A 21,149-nucleotide genomic window follows, 5' to 3' on the forward strand; every position below is an offset into this window, starting at 1 on the left:
TTCCACTCTCTGATTTAACCCTTTACACCAGAATTGTTTGACCCTTCCTAAGACAGACAGACTGATGCATACACACACACACCGATACACCGAGCTATCTCTTTAACTCATGTACAAACTTGTATAATGTACGAACCATATAAGAGAATATTAAAAGAGCCATTGTTTTGGTTCAATAAGTTAAAAAGGAACAAATGAGTCAGTTGTATGGCCTAGTGCTGTTACCCCCAGTGGATGGTACATTAAATACAGTAGGAATGTTGATCATCTTACAATGGAGTTAGGAGGCGCTAAGGATTTGAACGAACCACATGGGGTGCATGCCCACAAAATAACGGTGTGTGTAATTATTCATTGCTACAGTACACCTGCAATAACACACCTGACGGAATATTATGTGTGCATGAACGGTTTAGAATGAAACCAAACACGCAATTATGCGCCGTTAACCAACCCGGTTTTTACTGAAATAATGAACGCTTACTCTCGCTGACAAAGCATATGCCACACAATCTATGGCCTATTAACAAATTAACCACGAGGAATAATGAATGACCTAGGGTGGGTCTTTATTGATGCAATGCTGTTATTCTTACCCATAGCCATAGTGGAAACACGAGAGACACTGTTGGCCTGAAGGGACCGATCTGAAATAGGCCTATAGAAAATGCCTCTAATATCTTAACGTTTTCACAATATGCCTGTTCTTGGATCTTCAACCAAAGACCGTCGCAGAAAGCAAAATATAATACCCGTTTATTTAATAAGATTCCCTGTTCCCTGTTGTCATAATACGCATGTCCTATATGTGGCTGTGTTGGCGTTCCTTTTAGCAACCTCACAGTAGCACAATTACTAAAGCAACTGAGGTAGGCCTATATGCTGGTTGTAAAATGATACGCATTGTTTCGTTTAGATATAGCTTTTCGTTATTTTATTTAGCCTACTACACATTATTGTGAGGCAAAGAAAAAGTTGCCTTATTATTTCAAAATATGTTCTCTCTCGCGTGCTCTGCTGTCGCCAGACGCTCTTGCGCGCAAGGCTGAGAAAATCTGCAATTGATTTTAATGGGGAGTAGCCTACTCTTCGCCTGCTTTTCAACACTATGGATGCATTGGTCTCTTTTCACTTGGTCTGAAAGGCAGTGTCTCACCTCTGTACTGTGTCCACCTTGCTCATTATATCTGTCGCTATTTGGAGAATACTGAACGTGTCTCTGTTTCTTAACGGATTTCTATAATGTAGCCTACCTCCGCAAAACGCTCGAGACTGAACAGACGGTACTCGTCAGTTGTGTTTGGGAAGTTTATATTTTCTTCTGACAGATGCGCATTTCTTTTTGATTGTTTTGGACCTCAATCGTTGGACCGTGTTGTCGTTTTAAGATTCGCCAATACACCGCTCTTCGGTAGGTTTGATAGTGTCAATTTTACGCATTTAACAGGTGAGTTTATGAAGTCAATTTCAGTCATTTCCAGTAGCCTTAATGTTTGTCTATTTTCACATGCTCCATTATTTAGCTGACATTCGTGGCGTTTAAAGAACGGATTTCACAGTGGATTTTTTTTTTTCTTCTGATATATTTTAAGGCTGACTCACTGCGTAAAGCAGTTAATTACGCAGTTGGCGACTTAATATTTATAGTAACTGTTTGCGCCTTATGAATTCAATTAACATTATTTCATTCTTGCAATACGATTTAGTGTTATTCTTTGAGGAAAAAAGTTAAAGTAATCGTTATTAGCTTGAAATGATGGCGCAACAGCCAGCCTATAATTTATTCAGATGAAGACTGATGACTATTATTGTTTATAGTAATAATAGTATAGTGTAGTAATATTAAAATTTTTGAGAGAACCTCTGGACGCACTGAAATGGAGCGGCACGGAGGACAGGTGGGCGATGAAGGGGCACGAGAACAAGCGCGCGGTGTGAACTCTCCTCAGTTTACAGCTGCGGGGTGGGTCGGAGGAAAGAGCGAGAAAAGCAGCCTAAGCAATATAGGTTACAATAAGTAGGCTATGGAGTCCGTGTGTTTTAATAGCTCTCCAATGTAGGCCAAGTAGCGATGCCAAACCAAGCATCACTTCTCGGATCCCGCTTTCGACTGTACACCGTATGCCAAGTTGTAATGAATACTCAGGGAGAAAAAGGTGTAGATTCACGCGCAGAGCGCGGCAGGTGTTTATTTCGCCTTCGCAGAAGGCAGGAATCGTGGTCACAGGCAGACAATGGTCATACACCGGAAGGCAAACAGGCAGGTGAATCAAAACTAGGACTGGAGGCTATAACTGGTTCTCACAAACGAGCTAGGAAAAGGCTAAGTAGAGTCAAAACGAACAATACCTCACAAGGCACAAACAGAATGAACTGAACTAAATAAGGAGCTGATGAGACCAGGTGAGTAACTAACACAGGTGAAATCAATGAACAAAAATGAAAGACAGGGCTACGTTCAAGAACACAAAGAAACAGGGCTAGTTCAAGAACACAAGGTTGACTAAGAAAATAAATACAGAACCTTACACAAGTCTCCCAATGCGTTTGTCAATTCTAATATTTTCCCTTTACCTTGACACCACTGCATTCGTATAGATAAACGCATGTAGGCCTATGAAAGATTAGGAAGTTATATTTTTCAGTCTAAATGCTGATACCAACAAGTTTAAACCCCATCAGTAGGCTAGTGAAAGGAATGACAGATAATATTGATTTGTTCCCCGCTTATTGTTGAGAGATAGAAGTCAGAACTGAAGATTGTTTATGAGATTATATTATATATATATATGAATCCAAGTATCTTAGAAAAAACTATTGCCTATTAAAATAAGACAGGTAATTACTTGGCAAGTTGTTTTGTCTTGACAAGCTTGATTTGTCTGATATGGCACTGAGCATGAGTCTTATGAAACAATTCACCTTGCAATTATAATTCGGAGGCCCACCTTTTTCTCAATGCACAAATCATATAGCCTATAGGCTACATATTACAGACTAGTAGTAAAAAGCAGACAAGTTGCCGGGAGAAAGTTACACCACAACTGCAATAGATTCCTTATCTTAAATACTTCAATTGAGCTAAAGTATGCCCCGATTAGAGATTAGTGTCAGCCACTTGACCCACTTATCCTCATTCTCCTGGAATATTGCTGGAAGCTGTCCTGAAAGATGGTGTTGTTGATGCACCCTTTAGTTATTCACTCAGATAAAGAAAACATTGATATGGTTTTAAATGTGGTAAAAGTATGAGCAGGATTTTCTGGTCGAATGCAACAACACTTATTCACAGAGAATATCCATAATTTTATTGTTTTTGTGAATGAATCATAGTCTTTTAATTGCATCATGTTATGATCCATCAATAACACACAGCCAAAGGTTGAGCCAGGAGCCACCAGGGCTCAGGCACACGGTTGTGTAAGCTAATCCACAGGAACTTACTCCAGCAGGTTTATAAACTCCTTCTGGTGGTGTGTGTGTGTGTGTGTGTGTGTGTGTGTGTTGCCGTAACGTAAGCAGATCATTTTCTCTTTGCTTTGAAAGGCAGGATTCCTCGGGACTCTTGGCTCTGTCCACCTGAACGAGTAAAGTCAACACATCAAATATATTTTTCTTCTCTGGTTTGAACAGCTTGACGGGGGAAATGAATGCTGCTGGTTCATTTTCCCCCTCTTGTTTTTTTCTTATTTTTGTGGGCCTGTTGGTTTGCAGAAATACATATTTGTAATTCTTAACAAATTAAACAAGCTGATTGGCGTGTTAAGCTAAGTCCACACATTGGACTGAACTTTGACCCTTTATGGAAGAACAGCCATCAAGCCCAAATATCGCTGATTGATTTGATTGATATCTGAACATTTTCATCATTTTTGGCCTTAGGAACAAAAGGTGAATGCCAATGTCGTTCTCAAATCTACTGCAGTCTTTTTATGCTATGTCTAGCTAATGGTTTGGCATAAGTCTTCAAAAGTGGCTTTTCACTAGGCATCAGAAGGGGGGGTGTCAAAAAAGGGGAGGTACAATTCTATTTGTACACTTGTTTACATGAATGTGCTTCTTAACCCTAAGGTCGATGTCATCTAATTAGCATAATAAAAAAATCCCCATAAAAGTCTCTGTTTAAGCTAGAGATATGTTTTTTTTTTATTGGATGCGTCTCAATCCACAGCATCCGCCTATGTCGCACTTCCACATCTGAAGTGAAAGGTGACAGAGCTAGAGTGGTGTTTGTCAGACCATGAGATATCCCCAAAATCGGTCTTCTCACAAAATTGTCTGTAGCGTGAGAACGGTTTGGCCTACAAACAATTATGACCCCTCTATGGAAAGACTCGTCTGAATGTCCCCCGGTACCAGTTGAAAAGATTAATGGAAATATATATGGAGATTGTTTAGTGAAAAAAAATAAGGGGTTAAATATATGTAAAAATAAAATCAAAATAATAATAATATCCTGATCTTTCTTATCTCTCAGATACAGCGAATTCGGAAAGTTTTCAGACACCTTCACTTTTTCCACATTTTGTTACGTTACAGCCTTATTCTAAAATGGATAACACATAATTTTTTTTACCTCATCAATCCCCACACAATACCCCATAATGACAAAGCAAAAACAGGTTTTTAGAAAATGTTGCTAATTTATTACAAATAAAAAAAGGGAAATATCGCATTTACGTAAGTATTCAGACCCTTTACTCAGTACTTTGTTGAAGCACCTTTGGCAGCGATTACAGCCTCGAGCCTTCTTGGGTATGACGCTACAAGCTAGGCACACCTGTATTTGGGGAGTATCTCCCATTCTTCTCTGCAGATCCTCTCAAGCTCTGTCAGGTTGGATGGGGAGCGTTGCTGCACAGCTATTTTCAGGTCTCTCCAGAGATGTTCGATCGGGTTCAAGTCCGGGCTCTGGCTTGGCCACTCAAGGACATTCAGAGACTTGTCCCGAAGCCACTCCTGCATTGTCTTGGCTGTGTGCTTAGGGTAGTTGTCCTGTTGGAAGGTGAACCTTCGCCCAAGTCTGAGGTCCTGAGCGTTCTGGAGCAGGTTTTCATCAACAATCTCTCTGTACTTTGCTCCGTTCATCTTTCCCTCGATTCTGACTAGTCTCCCTTTCCCTGCAGCAGAAAAACAACCCCACAGCATGATGCTGCCACGACCATGCTTCACCTTAGGGATGGTGCCAGGTTTCCTCCAGACGTGACGCTTGGCATTCAGGCCAAAGAGTTCAATCTTGGTTTCATGGTCTGAGAGTCCTTTAGGTGCCTTTTGGCACACTCCAAGCAGGCTGTCATGTGCATTTTACTGAGGAGTGGCTTCCGTCTGGCCACTCTACTGTAAAGGCCTGATTGGTGGAGTGCTGCAGAGATGGTTGTCCTTCTGGAAGGTTCTCCCATCTCCACAGAGGAACTCTGGATCTCTGTCAGAGTGACCATCGGGTTCTTGGTCACCTCCCTGACCAAGGCCCTTCTCCCCCGATTGCTCAGTTTGGCCGGGCGGCCAGCTCTAGTTAGAGTCTTGGTGGTTCCAAACTTCTTCCATTTAAGAATGATGGAGGCCACTGTATTCTTGGGGACCTTCAATGCTGCAGAAATGTTTTGGTACCCTTCCCCAGATCTGTGCCTTGACACAATCCTGTCTCGGAGCTCTACGGACAGTTCCTTCGACCTCATGGCTTGGTTTTTGCTCTGACATGCACTGTCAACTGTGGGACCTTATATAGACAGGTGTGTGCCTTTCCAAATCATGTCCAATCAATTGAATTTACCACAGCTGGACTCCAATCAAGTTGTAGAAACATCTCAAGGATGATCAATGGAAACAGGATGCACCTGAGCTCAATTTCGAGGCTCATAGCAAAGGGTCTGAATAATTATGTAAATAAGGTATTTCTGTTTTCAATGTTTCATAAATTTGCAAAAATAAAGAAAAAAACGTTTTTGCTTTGTCATGATGGGGTATTGTGTGTAGATTGAGGAACATTTTTAATTGTATCCATTTTAAAATAAGGCTGTAACGTAACAAAATGTGGAAAAAGTCAAGGGGTCTGAAAACTTTCCAAATGCACTGTGTATTGAGATTCAATAGGCTACATTTGTCAGTGCTGCCCCCCCAAAAAAAATAACAAACAAACATTTTATTGCATGACAGTCTTCATCCATAACCGTCAGTTACACGGTTATTCCATTACATCACAGCCCTACTCTTCAGTCTTGAGGTGTGTGTGTCTGTGCAAGCCGGAAGGCCCTGTTTAACTTCTGCTCGTCATTCCACAGTGTGACACCTCGCGCGCCCCTTCCAGTGGGATGATCCCGCGCCGAGATTCCGAAGCTCTATTTTTCGTCAGTGTGACGACTCGCTCACCCCTTCCCGTGGGATGATGCCGAGATTCCGAAGCTCCATCCCATCACTCCCCATGCCTTGCCAAGTCTGCATGTGTCAGCCGTACACATTTACTCCAGATGTAGAAGGATGTGTGTGTGTAAGGTCTGTGCGTGTGTGTTTGTTCTCAGGGTGCTATCTAAACAATTTTAACGTTTAACCGTCGTTTTATCTCAACTATCGATAAAGGAAATGCCATTAGTGTACACATGCAGGTGTTTTAGTTCTATCCGAATGAATCCAATACTTCCCTCATATCTTCTCTTCTCCTCTGGCCCTGGGGGCTGCCATGGCAACATGAAAGAGCAGACCAGCTTGATGGACATAACTTACCGCTGTGCAGTGACCATTACCCTGAAATGGACTTCACCATCGAGCCTTGTGAGGAAAGGGAGGGAGAGAACGGGACGAGAAGGAGGTGAATAGGGAGGAGAAGCGAGAAGGGGAAGGGTGGGTCGTCCGATGATTCAGCCCCTGCCTTCAAAAGCCCTGGCACCCCTGATAATGTATGGGTCTCCATGTGTGTGAGTGAGAGTGCATGTGTTTGTGTGAGTGTGTGTGGTGCGCGTGAGTGTGCCTATGTGTTTGTGCGTGTACATGTGTGCGAGCGCTAATAGTGTTTTGAACACTTAATAAAATGATTTGCGGTTTCCCCCGCCAGTTCAAAGTGCCCCAGCTAGCTCTGGCTGTGGGAAGTCTCTTGTGCAATGGAAAAAGCAGTTTTCCTGTCAGAGGGCACGGGGAGAAACCCCAAGCCTGCCTACCACAGAGCCAGGCTTCAAAGGGCTTTGACGCACACACCTCGACATCCGTCTCTGGAATAGGCCTTACATGGAGTTGTCACTGATTTCTCGATATTGTGAGACCTTCATTTAGAAGATCCTGACGGGAAGTCTTCCGTCTTCTCTCTGAAGTCTTACACAGCAGTGGGTGTCATCAGTCCCATCTTGAGTACACATAAAGGGGGAAATACACAGTGGTGGAAAAAGTACCCAATTGTCATACTTGAGGAAAAGTAAAGGTACCTTTAATAGAAAATGACTCAAGTAAAAGTGAAAGTCACCCAGTAAAATACTACTTGAGTAAAAGTGATTTGTAGGCCTATTTAGGATGGCAACAATTGTAACTTTGTACTGGCAGTATTCAATTGTCTCTCTCACTCATCCACTCACCCACTCGCTCATCCAATCTCAATAAGCTCTAAGGAGGAAGCCACTTTAGACTAGGGTGTGTTGGTGTGAGTTTGTTGAGAGTAGGATGACATTTCCCTGACACTAATCTAAGGTCAGTTGTGTTGTCTAACCCTACCCTCCCCCTCTTTGCCCCCTAATGTTTGACACAAGTTGACATTGTGCCATGCTCGAGGACTCATATCCTTTCCCTTCCCCTTCAAACCCTCCTCTACTCCACAAACTGTTACTCACAGACCAAAAACACTGAATTCACAGAAATATCTAATGAACAGAAAATACCCCAAACATGTGATATCAGCATTTTTGCCTCCCTTTGTAGTGGAGTGTAACACAGAAAACCCCAAGCTTAGTACAGCTTCCTGTCTGGATCTATGAGAAGTGGCCCGACCTGAGGTTCTGCCTCCTCTCCTTTCCTCTCCTCTTAGTAGTTCTGGATCAGGTTCTGTTGTTTTTACAACTGCTGGCCAGGAGAGCAGGCTGGGCCACAGTGGCTGCATTCCTCTCCTGGGCGTTCTCGCTCTCTCAGAATGGAGAGAAGGAGGGCGAGAAAGAGAGAAACTGATCTCTGCCCCTGAAACCCACCTTCAGTGGCACACTGTGTGTCTGTGTGTCAGAGCTATAGTCCAGGGCTGGGGGACTGTGGGGGGAGGTTCCCCCTCAGCTTCAGAGCAGACGCAAGGCTTTCCTGAATTTGTCAGTGATCCCTCTGCTAATGACACCCTCAGCTGTGAGAGTTGACCCCCTTTTGCCCCCGTTCCTCTCTTTCTCTCTTGTTCACTACTAATGAATACCAGAGAGCCACACTGAGACCCCCATTACACCCCCCTCCATCATTGGATTTGGTTTCTGCCACTAGTACCCTTTTACCTGTGGACTGTCAGTCACGTATATTTACCCTGTGTGTGTGTATGTGTGTGGGGGGAGGGGGGGGGGGGATTTGCTCAGTCAATTAACCCACCCTTTTAAATTCATGATGACTCTGGACTCTGATAGACGGTGCACAGTGCCCTCTTGTTCACCTATTTAAAAGTCCTCCACAGTTGCCACAAATTCTAACAGGCCAATCAGGGATTACTGTACACTGGGCCCTGTGACAGACAGCCAGTGGGGCACTGGGCCTCCTCCCAGGGTCATCTGAGTAGAGGAGCCCCAAGGAGCTCCATTCAGCCTCGTGGTGAGGGGGCCACCTTCCCAGCACACTGCCCCGGCATGGGAGCCTCTGACTGGCTATGAGGTGGCTCAGCCGTGCCTCTGGTTCTCCTCCCCCGGTCCCCCACGCCCAAGCCAAATAAAGCCTCTCGGCACCTCCCGTTTTCCTAATCCGTGAAGTCTGCCAGAGTAGCCACGCTTGAAAGAGACACAACTCAACATGGGATGATCTCCTGGTAAAATGGGAAAGCTGAAAAAAACTTTCCCCGTAATCTCTCGGTCGGGACCACCCTATTCCTCGCTCTCTCAAATCAAATCAAATGTTATTCGTCACATGCTTCGTAAACAACAGGTGTGGACTAACATTGAAATGCTTACTTACGGGCCCTTCCCAACAATGCAGAGAGAAAGAACATTTAGAAATAATAGAAAAGTAAAACATGTAATAATAGATACACAGTAACGATAATTTGGCTATATACACGGGGTACCAGTACCGAGTCTGTGCATGGGTATGAGGTAAAAGAGGCAGATATGTACAGTGCTGTGAAAAAGTATTTGCCCCCTTTCTGATTTTCTCTGTTTTTGCAGATTTGTTGTACTGAATGTTATCAGATCTTCAACCAAAATCTATTATTAGAAATGGAACCTCAGTTTAAAAAAGTATGCGTGTGTGTGTGTGTGTGTGTGTATGTATGTGTGTATATATATATATATATATATATATATATATATATATATATATATATATATATATATACACACACACACAGTGCCTTTGAAAAGTATTCAGACCCCTTGACTTTTTCCACATTTTGCTACGTTACAGCCTTATTCTAAAATTGATTAAATCGTTTTTTCCCCTCATCAATCTACACACAATACCCCATAATGATAAAGCAAAAACAGGTTTTTAGAAAATCTTGCTAATTTATTAATAATAAAAAACGGAAATATCACATTTACATAAGTATTCAGACCATTTACTGTATTTGGGGAGTTTCTCCCATTCTTCTCTGCAGATCCTCTCAAGCTCTGTCAGGTTGGATGGGGAGTGTTGCTGCACAGCTATTTTCAGGTCTCTCCAGAGATGTTTGATCGGGTTCAAGTCTGGGCTCTGGCTGGGCCACTCAAGGACATTCAGAAACTTGTCCCGAAGTCACTCCTGCGTTGTCTTGGCTGTGTGCTTAGGGTCGTTGTCCTGTTGGAAGGTGACCCTTCACCCCAGTCTGAGGTCCTGAGCGCTCTGGAGCAGGTTTTCATCAAGGATGTCTCTGTACTTTTCTCTGTTCATCTTTCCCTCAATCCTGACTAGTCCCCCAGTCCCTGCCGCTGAAAAACATCCCACAGCATGATGCTGCCACAACCATGCTTTACCGTAAGGATGGTGCCATGTTTCTTCCAGACGTGACCCTTGGTATTCAGGCCAAAGAGTTCAATCTTGGTTTCATCAGACCAGAGAATCTTGTTTCTCATGGTATGAGAGTCTTTAGGTGCCTTTTGGCAAACTCCAAGCGGACTGTCATGTGCCTATTACTGAGGAGTGGCTTCCGTCAGGCCACTCTACCATAAGGCCTGATTGGTGGAGTGCTGCAGACATGGTTGTCCTTCTGGAAGGTTCTCCCATCTCAACAGAGGAACTCTAGTGCTCTGTCAGAGTGACCATTGGATTCTTGGTCACCTCCCTGACCAAGACCCTTCTCCACCGATTGCTCAGTTTGGCCAGGCGGCCAGCTCTAGGAAGAGTCTTGGTGGTTCCAAACTTCTTCCATTTAAGAATGATGGAGGCCACTGTGTTCTTGTGGACCTTCAATGCAGCAGACATTTTTTGGTACCCTTCCCCAGATCTGTGCCTCGACACAATCCTGTCTCGGAGCTTTACGGACAATTCTTCCTATGTAAATAAGGTATTTCTGTTTTTTATTTTTGATAAATTTGCAAAAATATCTAAAAACCTGTTTTCGCTTCGTCATTATGGGGTATTGTGTGTAGATTGCTGAGGAAAATGTTTTATTTAATCCATTTTAGAATAAGGCTGTAACGTAACAAAATGTGGAAAAAGTCAAGGGGTCTGAATTCTTTCTGAAGGCACTGTATATATACTTATTTTATTTATTTAGTTAACAAAGTTATGCAACACCCAATTCCCCTGTGTGAAAAAGTAATTGCCCCCTTACACTCAATAACTGGTTGTGCCACCTTTAGCTGCAATGACTGCAACCAAATGCTTCCTGTAGTTGTTGATCAGTCTCTCACATCACTGTGGAGGAATTTTGGCTCACTCTTGTTTATGAAATAAATTAAATAAGTATGTAATTGTTGTGTTATTTGTGTACTCAGGTTCCCTTTATCTAATATTAGGTTTTGGTTGAAGAAAAAATATGCAAAAGTAGAGAAAATTAGAAAAGGGGCAAAAAAAAATTCACGTCACTGTACATATAACTAGGAATAAGTGACAGATAATAAACAGTAGCAGCAACATTTCCCGCTCTCACTCTGTCTCCCCTCTCTCTCTCTCCTATTTTTTTCAATCAATTGTTGATTGAAACTCTTAGGCAAAAGCTATTGGATCCGTTCCAATCACATAAATAGGCTGATAGTCCTTGTGACATTGCAGAACCTTGTATCCAAGTTGCTTAATGCTGATCATTTGTCACATATTCCATACACATAAAGCCATATATCAACCTGGATAAATAAATTGGTTAACCTCTCAGGACTCGGTAAAGCATCTTGCTCCTTTCCCGAACCAGTAAAGCATCTTGTCATGAGCAGCATAAGATTGAAACTGGCCATTTCAGTCCTTAATGAATGACTAGGCACTTTAGCCAAGTTGATAGAACTGCTGTCTTTTGTGTAGGTTTGTGTTTTTAGGTGATAGATTTGAATTTAACCTGTAGCACATGACATGTGGAGTGCTCCACTTTGTAAAAAGTCCTCAGTAGTTAGCCGACGTTTCTGTGTGGTATTCCCTACTCACAGACATTCACACAGCTGTTGTTACTTCAACCACATTTAATGAGACAGTGTCTGCCCCTGTCGAGGAGAACGTGTGGCTTGTGAAAAACGCAGTCGAGGCAGAGAGGAGCAGAGAATTTCTTGCTGAAGCTCAAACTTACCAAGTGTTTTGTAGAGGTCAGCCTGCTATGTCTCTTAGCTGACGACTGGGCTGAGAAGTTTGCGGAATTGGCACATACACTTGTCTTCGAAAGTTCAACAGAGAACAGTCAAGAGGAACAATGTCAGTCAGTGACGTTTCGGTACTGAGCACAGCTTCTTGCTCAGAGCTAGACTAGAGTGGCTATGTGGTGGTTATCTTGAGTTGTTAGCATTAGCGTATGTTTTTACTGTCGGATTATGTTTTGAAAAGCTAACAGATAGTTGCTTGCTAGTAAGTGTGCTTTTCAGGGGGCTGTAGATGTGGAATTAGACCGGCGACCGCACTGTTCCGTCTCTGTTTAACCTACGCGTCTCATCTGCCAGACGTGCTTGATAGCGCCAAACCCCTGGAAGAATCTCCCGGCAGCCCGAGCAGAGTCTTGTGTGGACTGCACCATATTTAGTCATCCACAGGCCGCCACAGACCAATGCTGTCCTCCTCCACCTTAATCTGGGTCTCTCTCCTTTTTTCTCTCCCTTCCTCTACTTCCTAATTTCATCTCTTTTACTTCCCCCTCATCCGCTTTCAATTATTTGTTTTGCTCTATCACTCTGACACTGCACCCCACTTTGTACCCTCTGCCTTTTCGCCCAATCTCTCTCTCTCTCTCTCTCTCGCTCTCTCTCGCTCTCTCTCTCTCTCTCTCTCTCTCTCTCTCTCTCTCTCTCTCTCTCTCTCTCTCTCTCTCTCTCTCTCTCTCTCTCTCTCTCTCTCTCTCTCTCTCTCTCTCTCTCTCTCTCTGTGTCTCTGTCTCTGTCTCTGTAATGGTCACTGAAGCCCCCCTCCCTCTCTCTATTCTCCCCCCATTTCTCACCTCTCCCCCTCTCTGATGGGCGCAGTGCTGAGGGAAGCTGGACTATGATGCTAATGAGTTGCTAATTCCATCAGCATTCTCCTCCTGTGGGCCTGCCCTGGCTGCCTGGTCTGCCTGTCAGACTTTGATGATGCCTCCAATACTCCCACCTGCGTGCTCACTTTAGACTCCCCCCTCAGACATGTCCCGTTGATCAATGTTTCTGTCCGGCTCTCCCTGCCAAATAATTTATGAACCAGCCTCGTTCCATTCCTACTCTCCATTTTTCATAACATGGAATTTTATTTCATTATGTGAGGTCTACAGGTTTTTTAGGACTTGAAATGCACACACAACAAGTCAAGCTGTAGGAAAACTTAGGGACACTCTCCTAAACTGTACACATTCTCACTCTGACTAGAAAGGGGGAGGTACAGTGAGGTGCAGGATTATCTAAGCCGTGATTGGCTAAGAAAGTGGGTGATTCTAACTACAGGGACAAACTAGTGGTGTATATAGAAATTCTATATCTGAATGCTTGGCCTTTTTAACACCTACAACATTGTTAGGGAATTATAGGTAAACCACTCTCCTATAAATTCACAAGAATGCATGTTTTGCAGCCAAAATAAATCTTAGATAAAGCAGTCGGAACAGAAATTAAAATGGTTTTCTACCTCTCCTGGTAATAATCTTAAAATTCAGATGAGTATGATCCTTCAACATCTCTTTCCATTCTTACCACATGCACGCACATACAGTCCTCCAGCCAGGAGACAGGCCAAATGGTCAAGGCTTAAGCACTTGAGCAGAAAAGAGTGCCCTTCTTTCTCCAGTGTTCAGAGAGTTGCTAGCTGTGAACCCTCTCTAAAAGAAAAGGAACGGAACTGTCGTTTTTCAACTAATTTTAACTCGCTCCGTCTGCCTTCCTCCTCGACTGTAGTGCAAGGCAGTAGCAGGCTTTTGTTTGGATTAGGGAGGAAAAGCCCCTGGTCATATACAGTACATCTCTTCCAACTGTGCACAAACTGGTTGAATCAACCTTGTTTCAATGTAATTTTTCAATGTATTGTGATGTGGAATCTAAGTGGAAAATACATTGGATTTGAAAAAAGTCATCAATGTTGGTTTGAGGGGGGAATTTCAACTACAGGGTTATGTCATTGTAACGAATTTTCAACATAGACAAACCTTGTATAAAATATGTTGAATTTGTACCTTTGAAACAACATCAGATCTTCAATGTTATATCCACTATCAGAAAAAAACAATATTCTGGGCAGCACCCCCCTACTGGAGAGTTGATCTATCTACAGCTGTCCATTTGGTCTCCCATCCAGGGTTTTAACCAAGCCCAGCTTTGATATTTGTCACTGACAACTACCAATGTGCTATCATGAGAATGATTATTGAGAGATCTCTTAATAACTAAATATAGTCACTGTTGCTATCGAAGTAATTCCAAAGGGTAGGTTTAACAGAGCAAATCAAATGTAACCATACTTTTATAAGTCATATCATAAATTATACTATTTAGGCCTATATAGCATTTGCAAAGTCATCAACAGTTATTGTTTCAATTCAACCCAGGGTTCAATTAAAAATAGACAATACATACAGGCCTAGGGTTTCAAACATTGGTTGATTTCAAATGTAATCTTCAAGTTAATCATTAATATGTTGGATTTACATTTCCATCTCAACCAACCATCAAAGTTAAAGAATAGGACTAAAACAAATAAAACTTTAAATGCACTTTAAATAAAGTTTGATTTGATTTAGTCCTAGTTTTTCACTTTAATTATTGGTTGAGATGGAGACGTGAATCTAACATATCATTTATTAATTTGTAGACAAACTGGATTTAGAGCCACACTAAGTCAGTGTCACACACGATGCATCTCCTTCAAATGTTGATATTTGGTTGTCTTGACAACCAAACACAATTCAATATCACTTACACTTTCAATACTGTATATACATGGCCTATTAACTTGTCGACAAGTTGTCAAATGATATGTTTTATTCACGTCTCCAACTAAACCAAAAACACAAGTTAAAGTATAGGATTAAGCCAGTGGCTCAGATTAAACTATACAAGAATTAGATATACTTTAAATGATATTTGGTTGCATTGACAACTAAAAACAATTCAATATTACTTTTGTAATACAGTAAATAGCCTAAAGTTGAAGTTATCTTACAAACTAATGTAATAATATAAAAATGAGTAACACATCCATGGACACATGTTGAGGTTAGCCTACTGTAACAATAAATGTCTTATGTACCGTACAACTTCAATTAAATGCAGTCTCAAATAGCCGCCTGTCCCTTTTTGGCCGGACAACGGCACACATTCAGCAAATAAACGCCTGTTTTAAATAAATGCCAGGTCTAAATTAATTGTTTACGAGGTTACCATGAATTACCATGAATTGTTAAGAGGTTTGTTTGATTTGTTATATTAAATAATTCAGTAATGACTCAGATAAAATGATGGCAATCATCAGTTTTTATCGCCAGTAAGAAACTGCTAGCCATTGGCTGCTAACAGCAGAGAACTGCTAGCTAACTGGCAAGCATAAAAATAAATCAACAACTTCGGGAGTACAGACCCCTAGAAATGATCTGATCGTCCTCTAGTGGCGAAAGTAAGAACTGACAAATGCACAGTCATAGGAGAATAATAATTCTATCAAGGAAAAGTTTATAAAAAAAATTTATAGAGGCATACTAACACAAAATAAACGTGACACAGTGAGTAAATGATAACAGATTAGTGCAGGAAATGAAGAAATTGATATAAATGCTGGAAGTGAATGCTTGAATTAAACAATTAACTATGCAAACGAACAAAAAGGAAATGGATACCTGGCCCAAATAGAAGCCTGTCTCCAATAAGCACCTGTTGTATTCAGTGATTTAAGCAAATAAATGCCCAGGCTATTAATTGAAGTTTTACGGTAATCATAGGAAGTGTGCCTGTTCAAAAAAGCATGCAAAGGTCACAGGTCTGTGGAGATCTTCACAATTGCTATAATAATCTGTGCAGAATCTCGAACAGCATTGATCACTTGCGCTATGTACTTTTAATGTAATATCAACTGCAATCCAGGTCATTTGGTTGTGCTATTAGATGAAGCACAGTCATAACACATAAATACAAAATATCTGACATTGTATTCCCATCTGAACTTTGTTGTGCTTTTAAATGGTTGAACGCGCAGTGATAACACATTTAGATGACAACCAAAAATCAGACATTGTTTTTCCATTGGAGTTTGGTTGCGCTTTTAGATCGTTGAAAACATTTGGGAATTCAATAAACTTCTGGACGACTTTTTGAGTGAGTGAATAAAGGTTAAAATCTCATTGATAAGCGTCTCTGCCAAATATTACCCACATTTCCACATTGAAATGACGTGGTGTTCCCAGTGGATTTTCTCCCTCCCTTTCTCTCTCCGCCCCACATCGCTCTCTATCTCTCACACATCTGAAATCAGGCTGATAAATGCAGAAAATTGCCAATCAAAATAAATGTTCTACCACATGTTATTTTTGCGTAGTCCATTTGATTCTGAGTTCGGACAAGTTTGTATGTGAAAACTATTTCGAAGATGCATACTTTCAGTTATTCCGAACTTACTTCACTACTCTATAAGAGGGATGCTTGTGCAGATCAAATATACAGCTGGAACGCCGATTTAAGCCGTTTACATGTCCTAATAATTCAAAAGATTGCTCAGAAAATCTGGTGTTTTAATCGCCGTATACTTATTTCAATTTTGACCTTACGTGTTTACATGACTAATTCCATACTCTGACTACTGCCATAATCAGTTTAAAATGGAATTATTAGCGTGCATGTAAAAGTACTCACTGACACACTGAGATTTATAGAGACCTTTCACCCCAAACCAATGGCTTTGTTACAGCCAGCTCTGCCAATGGAGCCTTCCAGGAATCTGTCTGTAAAGAACCCATTGTCGCCATCGTAGCCTATATATAGCAGCTACCTTGGTATATGTTCATTGTTTTATGTTCAATAGGCATATAGCGTTGCATTTGCCTAGTGGGAAAATAAATACTATAACGTGTTTAACACTGTGTGCAGCTAGTTATTCCTCTACCGTGCTACTCTGTAAAGCTGGATTGACAACGGCACATTACTTGTTCCTCTTTAGTTCCTTTTTAGGTCAGAGTTTTTTTTTTACCGTTGAATTGAGGGTCGGCTAAGGTCACGTGCGGTTGATGGCTCTGCCTGCATATTTTGAATGGGGGGGATTATGGGGTGACTTCTGCCACGTGCGCCGCTGAAGCATGACCAGAATGCCTCGCCACGACCTGAATGGAGGTGCTGAAAGAGTGGCGCCATTGAAATTCAGGACGCAGTCACTCCAATCCAGCCCCTAATGTCTCTCTTTATATAGTTATTCTCTTTCTCCTTCTCTTACTCTCTCTTCCCCCATCTCTCTCTTCTCTTTCCATCTCTCACTCTCTCACTCCCTCTCCTCTCTCGCTCTCTCTCTTTCTCTCTTTTGCAGGGTTTTAGTTAATGAAAACATTCCATTACTCATCATAAGGTTCTGAGGTGTTTTGAATTGTCACAAACTTGATATTTAGCTCAAATGAGCAAGCTTGCGCATATAGTAGGGTTGAATTGACGACAATAAGATGACTGGATGTGTTTGGGAACAGTTACTGAACTGTGAATATTTTCAACAATAAGCAGGTGTTGTTGCTTGTTGCATTGAATCCTTTTATGGCAACAATGGCACTGATCTCTTTCTTGCTTTTCTCTCTCTTGTCTCTCTGTTTCACAGGACAGGCTGCGGTGGTCACGGTCACCCTAAAGGAAGGGTCTGTGAGCTGGGATTCTCTCCTCCACTCCCCCTCACACACACACACACTCCCTCGCATAGACACTCTGCAGGATGAGGGAAGCCTGGAGGTGCCTGCTGGGGCTGTGCCTCCTGGCATGCTCCGCCTCCGCCGCCTCCCAACACGGTGCCGCCAACCCCTTTGCTGGGCAACAGATGCCCCCAGACCCCTGCTACGACGACGCGGGCGCCGCACGCCGCTGTATCCCCGAGTTCATCAATGCCGCCTTTGGCAAGGAGGTGGCAGTGTCTAGCGTGTGTGGCCGGCCGACACCGTCGCGCTATTGTAGTGTGGTGGAGCGCGGTGAGGAGCGGCCCTCAGTGCGCACCTGCCAGATCTGCGATGCAGCGGACCCGTGGCGTGCCCACCCGCCCTCCTACCTCACCGACCTCAACTCGGCCAACAACCTCACCTGCTGGCAGTCGGAGAACCTGCACACCTCGCCACACAACGTCACCCTCACCCTGTCACTGGGAAAGACGTTTGAAATCACCTACGTCAGCCTGCAGTTCTGCTCGCCCCGCCCCGAGTCACTGGCCGTCTACAAGAGCATGGACTACGGCAAGAGCTGGACGCCTTACCAGTACTATTCGTCCCAGTGCCGGCGCATGTACAACCGGCCCAACAAGGCGGCCATCACCAAGCAGAACGAGCAGGAGGCCCTTTGCACCGACGGCCACACTGACCTCTACCCCCTCTCCGGAGGGCTCATTGCCTTCAGCACTCTGGATGGGCGGCCCTCCGGGAAGGACTTTGACAACAGCCCTGTGCTCCAAGACTGGGTATCAGTCACTGACATCCGCGTGGTCTTCAGCCGGCCCCAGCTGCCCCGCGATTTAGGGGCAGGAGGAGGGGGGGGGATAGGCGGGGGAGGCCGGCCGGACGAGGACCCAATGGTACCGTCCACATCTCTGCCGGCGTACTTCTACGCGGTGGGGGACTTCCAGGTGGGCGGGAGGTGTAAGTGCAACGGGCACGCCTCACGCTGCCTCAAGGACAAGGAGGGCAAGCTGGTGTGCGACTGCAAGCACAACACAGAGGGGCCCGAGTGCGACCGCTGCAAGCCCTTCCACTACGACCGGCCGTGGCAGAGGGCCAGCGCCCGTGAGGCCAACGAGTGTTTACGTGAGTCCCAGCTCTAATCAGCATTTTCTATCGGTTTTGATTGATCTTTTCGATTCTGTGTATTTCTACTCTTTTCACTGTCTTATTTTGCATTATTTATTTTTGGGATCAATTCTTTACTGTTGACCCTTGTTGGTTAGCAGGTATGTGCACAGTAAATAGACATAGTAATTCATAATATAGTAGCATTCATAATGTTAGTATGGTTTTACAAAAGAGATACAGCGAGAGATGCCATCAGCTTTGCACGCTTAAATCCGTGACATTGGTACACAAAGGCAGATCTGACTCGGTATCTCAATGCCAATGACATCCGCGTGCTTGTACAGTGCCTTCGGAAAGTATTCAGACCCCTTGACTTTTTCAAAATGTTTATGTTACAGCATTATTCTAAAATGGATTAAATAAAACATTTTCCTCAGCAATCTACACACAATACCCCATAATGACAAAGTGAAAACAGGTTTTTAGAAATGTTTGCAAATGTATTACAAATTAAAAACATAAATACCTTATTTACATAAGTATTCAGACCCTTTGCAATGAGACTCGATATTGAGCTCAGGTGCATCCTGTTTCCATTGATCATCCTTGAGATGTTTCTACAACTTGATTGGAGTCCACCTGTGGTAAATTCAATTGATTGGGCATGATTTGGAAAGGCACACACCTGTCTATATAAGGTCCCACAGTTGACAGTGCATGTCAGAGCAAAAACCAAGCCATGAGGTCGAAGGAATTGTCCGTAGAGCTCCGAGACAGGATTGTGTCGAGGCACAGATCTGAAGAAGGGTACCAAAACATTTCGGCAGCATTGAAGGTCCCCAAGAACACAGTGGCCTCCATCATTCTTAAATGGAAGAAGTTCAGAACCACCAAGACTCTTCCTAGAGCTGGCCGCCTAGCCAAACTGAGCAATCGGGGGAGAAGGGCCTTGGACAGGGAGGTGACCAAGACCCAATGGTCACTCTGACAGAGCTCTAGAGTTCCTCTGTGGAGATGGGAGAACCTTCCAGAAGGACAACCATCTCTGCAGCACTCCACCAATCAGGCCTTTATGGGAGTGGCCAGACGGAAGCCACTCCTCAGTAAAAGGCACATGACAGCCCGCTTGGAGTTTGCCAAAAGGGACCTAAAGACTCTCGGACCATGAGAAACAAGATTCTCTGGTCTGATTAAACCAAGATTGAACTGAATGCCAAGCGTCACATCTGGAGGAAACCTGGCACCATCCCTACGGTGAAGCATGGTGGTGGCAGCATCATGCTGTGGGGATGTTTTTCAGCGGCAGGGACTGGGAGACTAGTCAGGATCAAGGGAAAGATGAACGGCACAAAGTACAGAGAGATTCTTGATGAAAACCTGCTCCAGAGTGCTCAGGACCTCAGACTGGGGCGAAGGTTCACCTTCCAACAGGACAACGACCCTAAGCACACAGCCAAGACAACGCAGGAGTGGCTTCGGGACAAGTCTCTGAATGTCCTTGAGTGGCCCAGCCAGATCCCGGACATGAACCCGATCAAACATCTCTGGAGAGATCTGAAAATAGCTGTGTAGCAACGCTCCCCATCCAACCTGACAGAGCTTGAGAGGATCTGCAGAAAGGAATGAGAGAAACTCCCCGAATACAGGTGTGTCAATCTTGTATCATCATACCCAAGAAGACTCGAGGCTGTAATCTACTTCAACAAAGTACTTAGTAAAGAGTCTGAATACTTATGTAAATGTCATTTTTCAGTTTATTTGTATTACGTTTGCAAAAATTTCTAAAAACCTGTTTTTGCTTTAATTATTGTGTATAGATTGTTAAGGAAAACCTTTTTTAAATAAATTTTAGAATAAGGTTGTAACGTAACAAAATGTGGAAAAAATTCAAGGAGTCTGAATACTTTCCGAATGTACTGTGTATGCTAGTGTCAACAATATTTGTTATATACATATATTATGTATTGACAGTAAAGTATATGGATATACACAAAAGGGGAGAAAATAAATATAATAATAATTAAAGAATGAGGTTTTGTTAATGGAGAACTCCACCTACCAGGACCCCTAGCAGAGTTGGCTACCTACAGAATATATTTATTTAGCATTGTTTAATGTTTAGATACATTTATTTAATCCCACCTCATAACTATAAATGTATTATTTATTAGAATATGGCAATGTTAAACAATTTATACACACACACCCATACACATTCTTACAATGACTGTAAGCATGGATGGGAATTCTTCAGTACTCGTGCAGTTTTAACAGAGGAAATTTTGTTCAGTACTCATGCAGTTTTAACAGAGGAAGTTTTGTTCAGTACTCATGCAGTTTTAACAGAGGAAGTTTTGTGGTGGTCTATTGATTGGATTTACCATACATAGGTGTCTTGAAGTACAAATCGTTATAGAAACATAATTCAATGGTCTGGTCTGTGCGAATACTCATCAATTCAATTGCCACCATGTTG

The 21,149-nt window shown here is 42.9% G+C and overlaps 1 protein-coding gene across 2 annotated transcripts in view; it reads left to right on the forward strand.

Moving 5' to 3' along the window:
* The window catches only part of LOC121547197 (netrin-3-like), a 98,287-nt gene that overhangs the window by 1,553 nt on the left and 75,585 nt on the right, over positions 1 to 21,149 (forward strand). The window contains exons 1-2 of one of the 2 annotated variants that reach the window (XM_041858341.2): positions 1,146 to 1,447; positions 17,506 to 18,688. In XM_041858341.2, coding sequence (XP_041714275.1) covers positions 17,617 to 18,688 — 1,072 coding nt within the window. In that variant the 5' untranslated portion in view covers positions 1,146 to 1,447; positions 17,506 to 17,616. Of the gene's footprint in view, positions 1 to 1,145; positions 1,448 to 17,505; positions 18,689 to 21,149 lie in introns of those variants that run through there. The other variant, XM_041858340.2, reaches the window with a different exon arrangement.

Source organism: Coregonus clupeaformis, chromosome 31 (genome assembly GCF_020615455.1).
Source record: "Coregonus clupeaformis isolate EN_2021a chromosome 31, ASM2061545v1, whole genome shotgun sequence".
Lineage (NCBI taxonomy): Eukaryota > Metazoa > Chordata > Actinopteri > Salmoniformes > Salmonidae > Coregonus > Coregonus clupeaformis.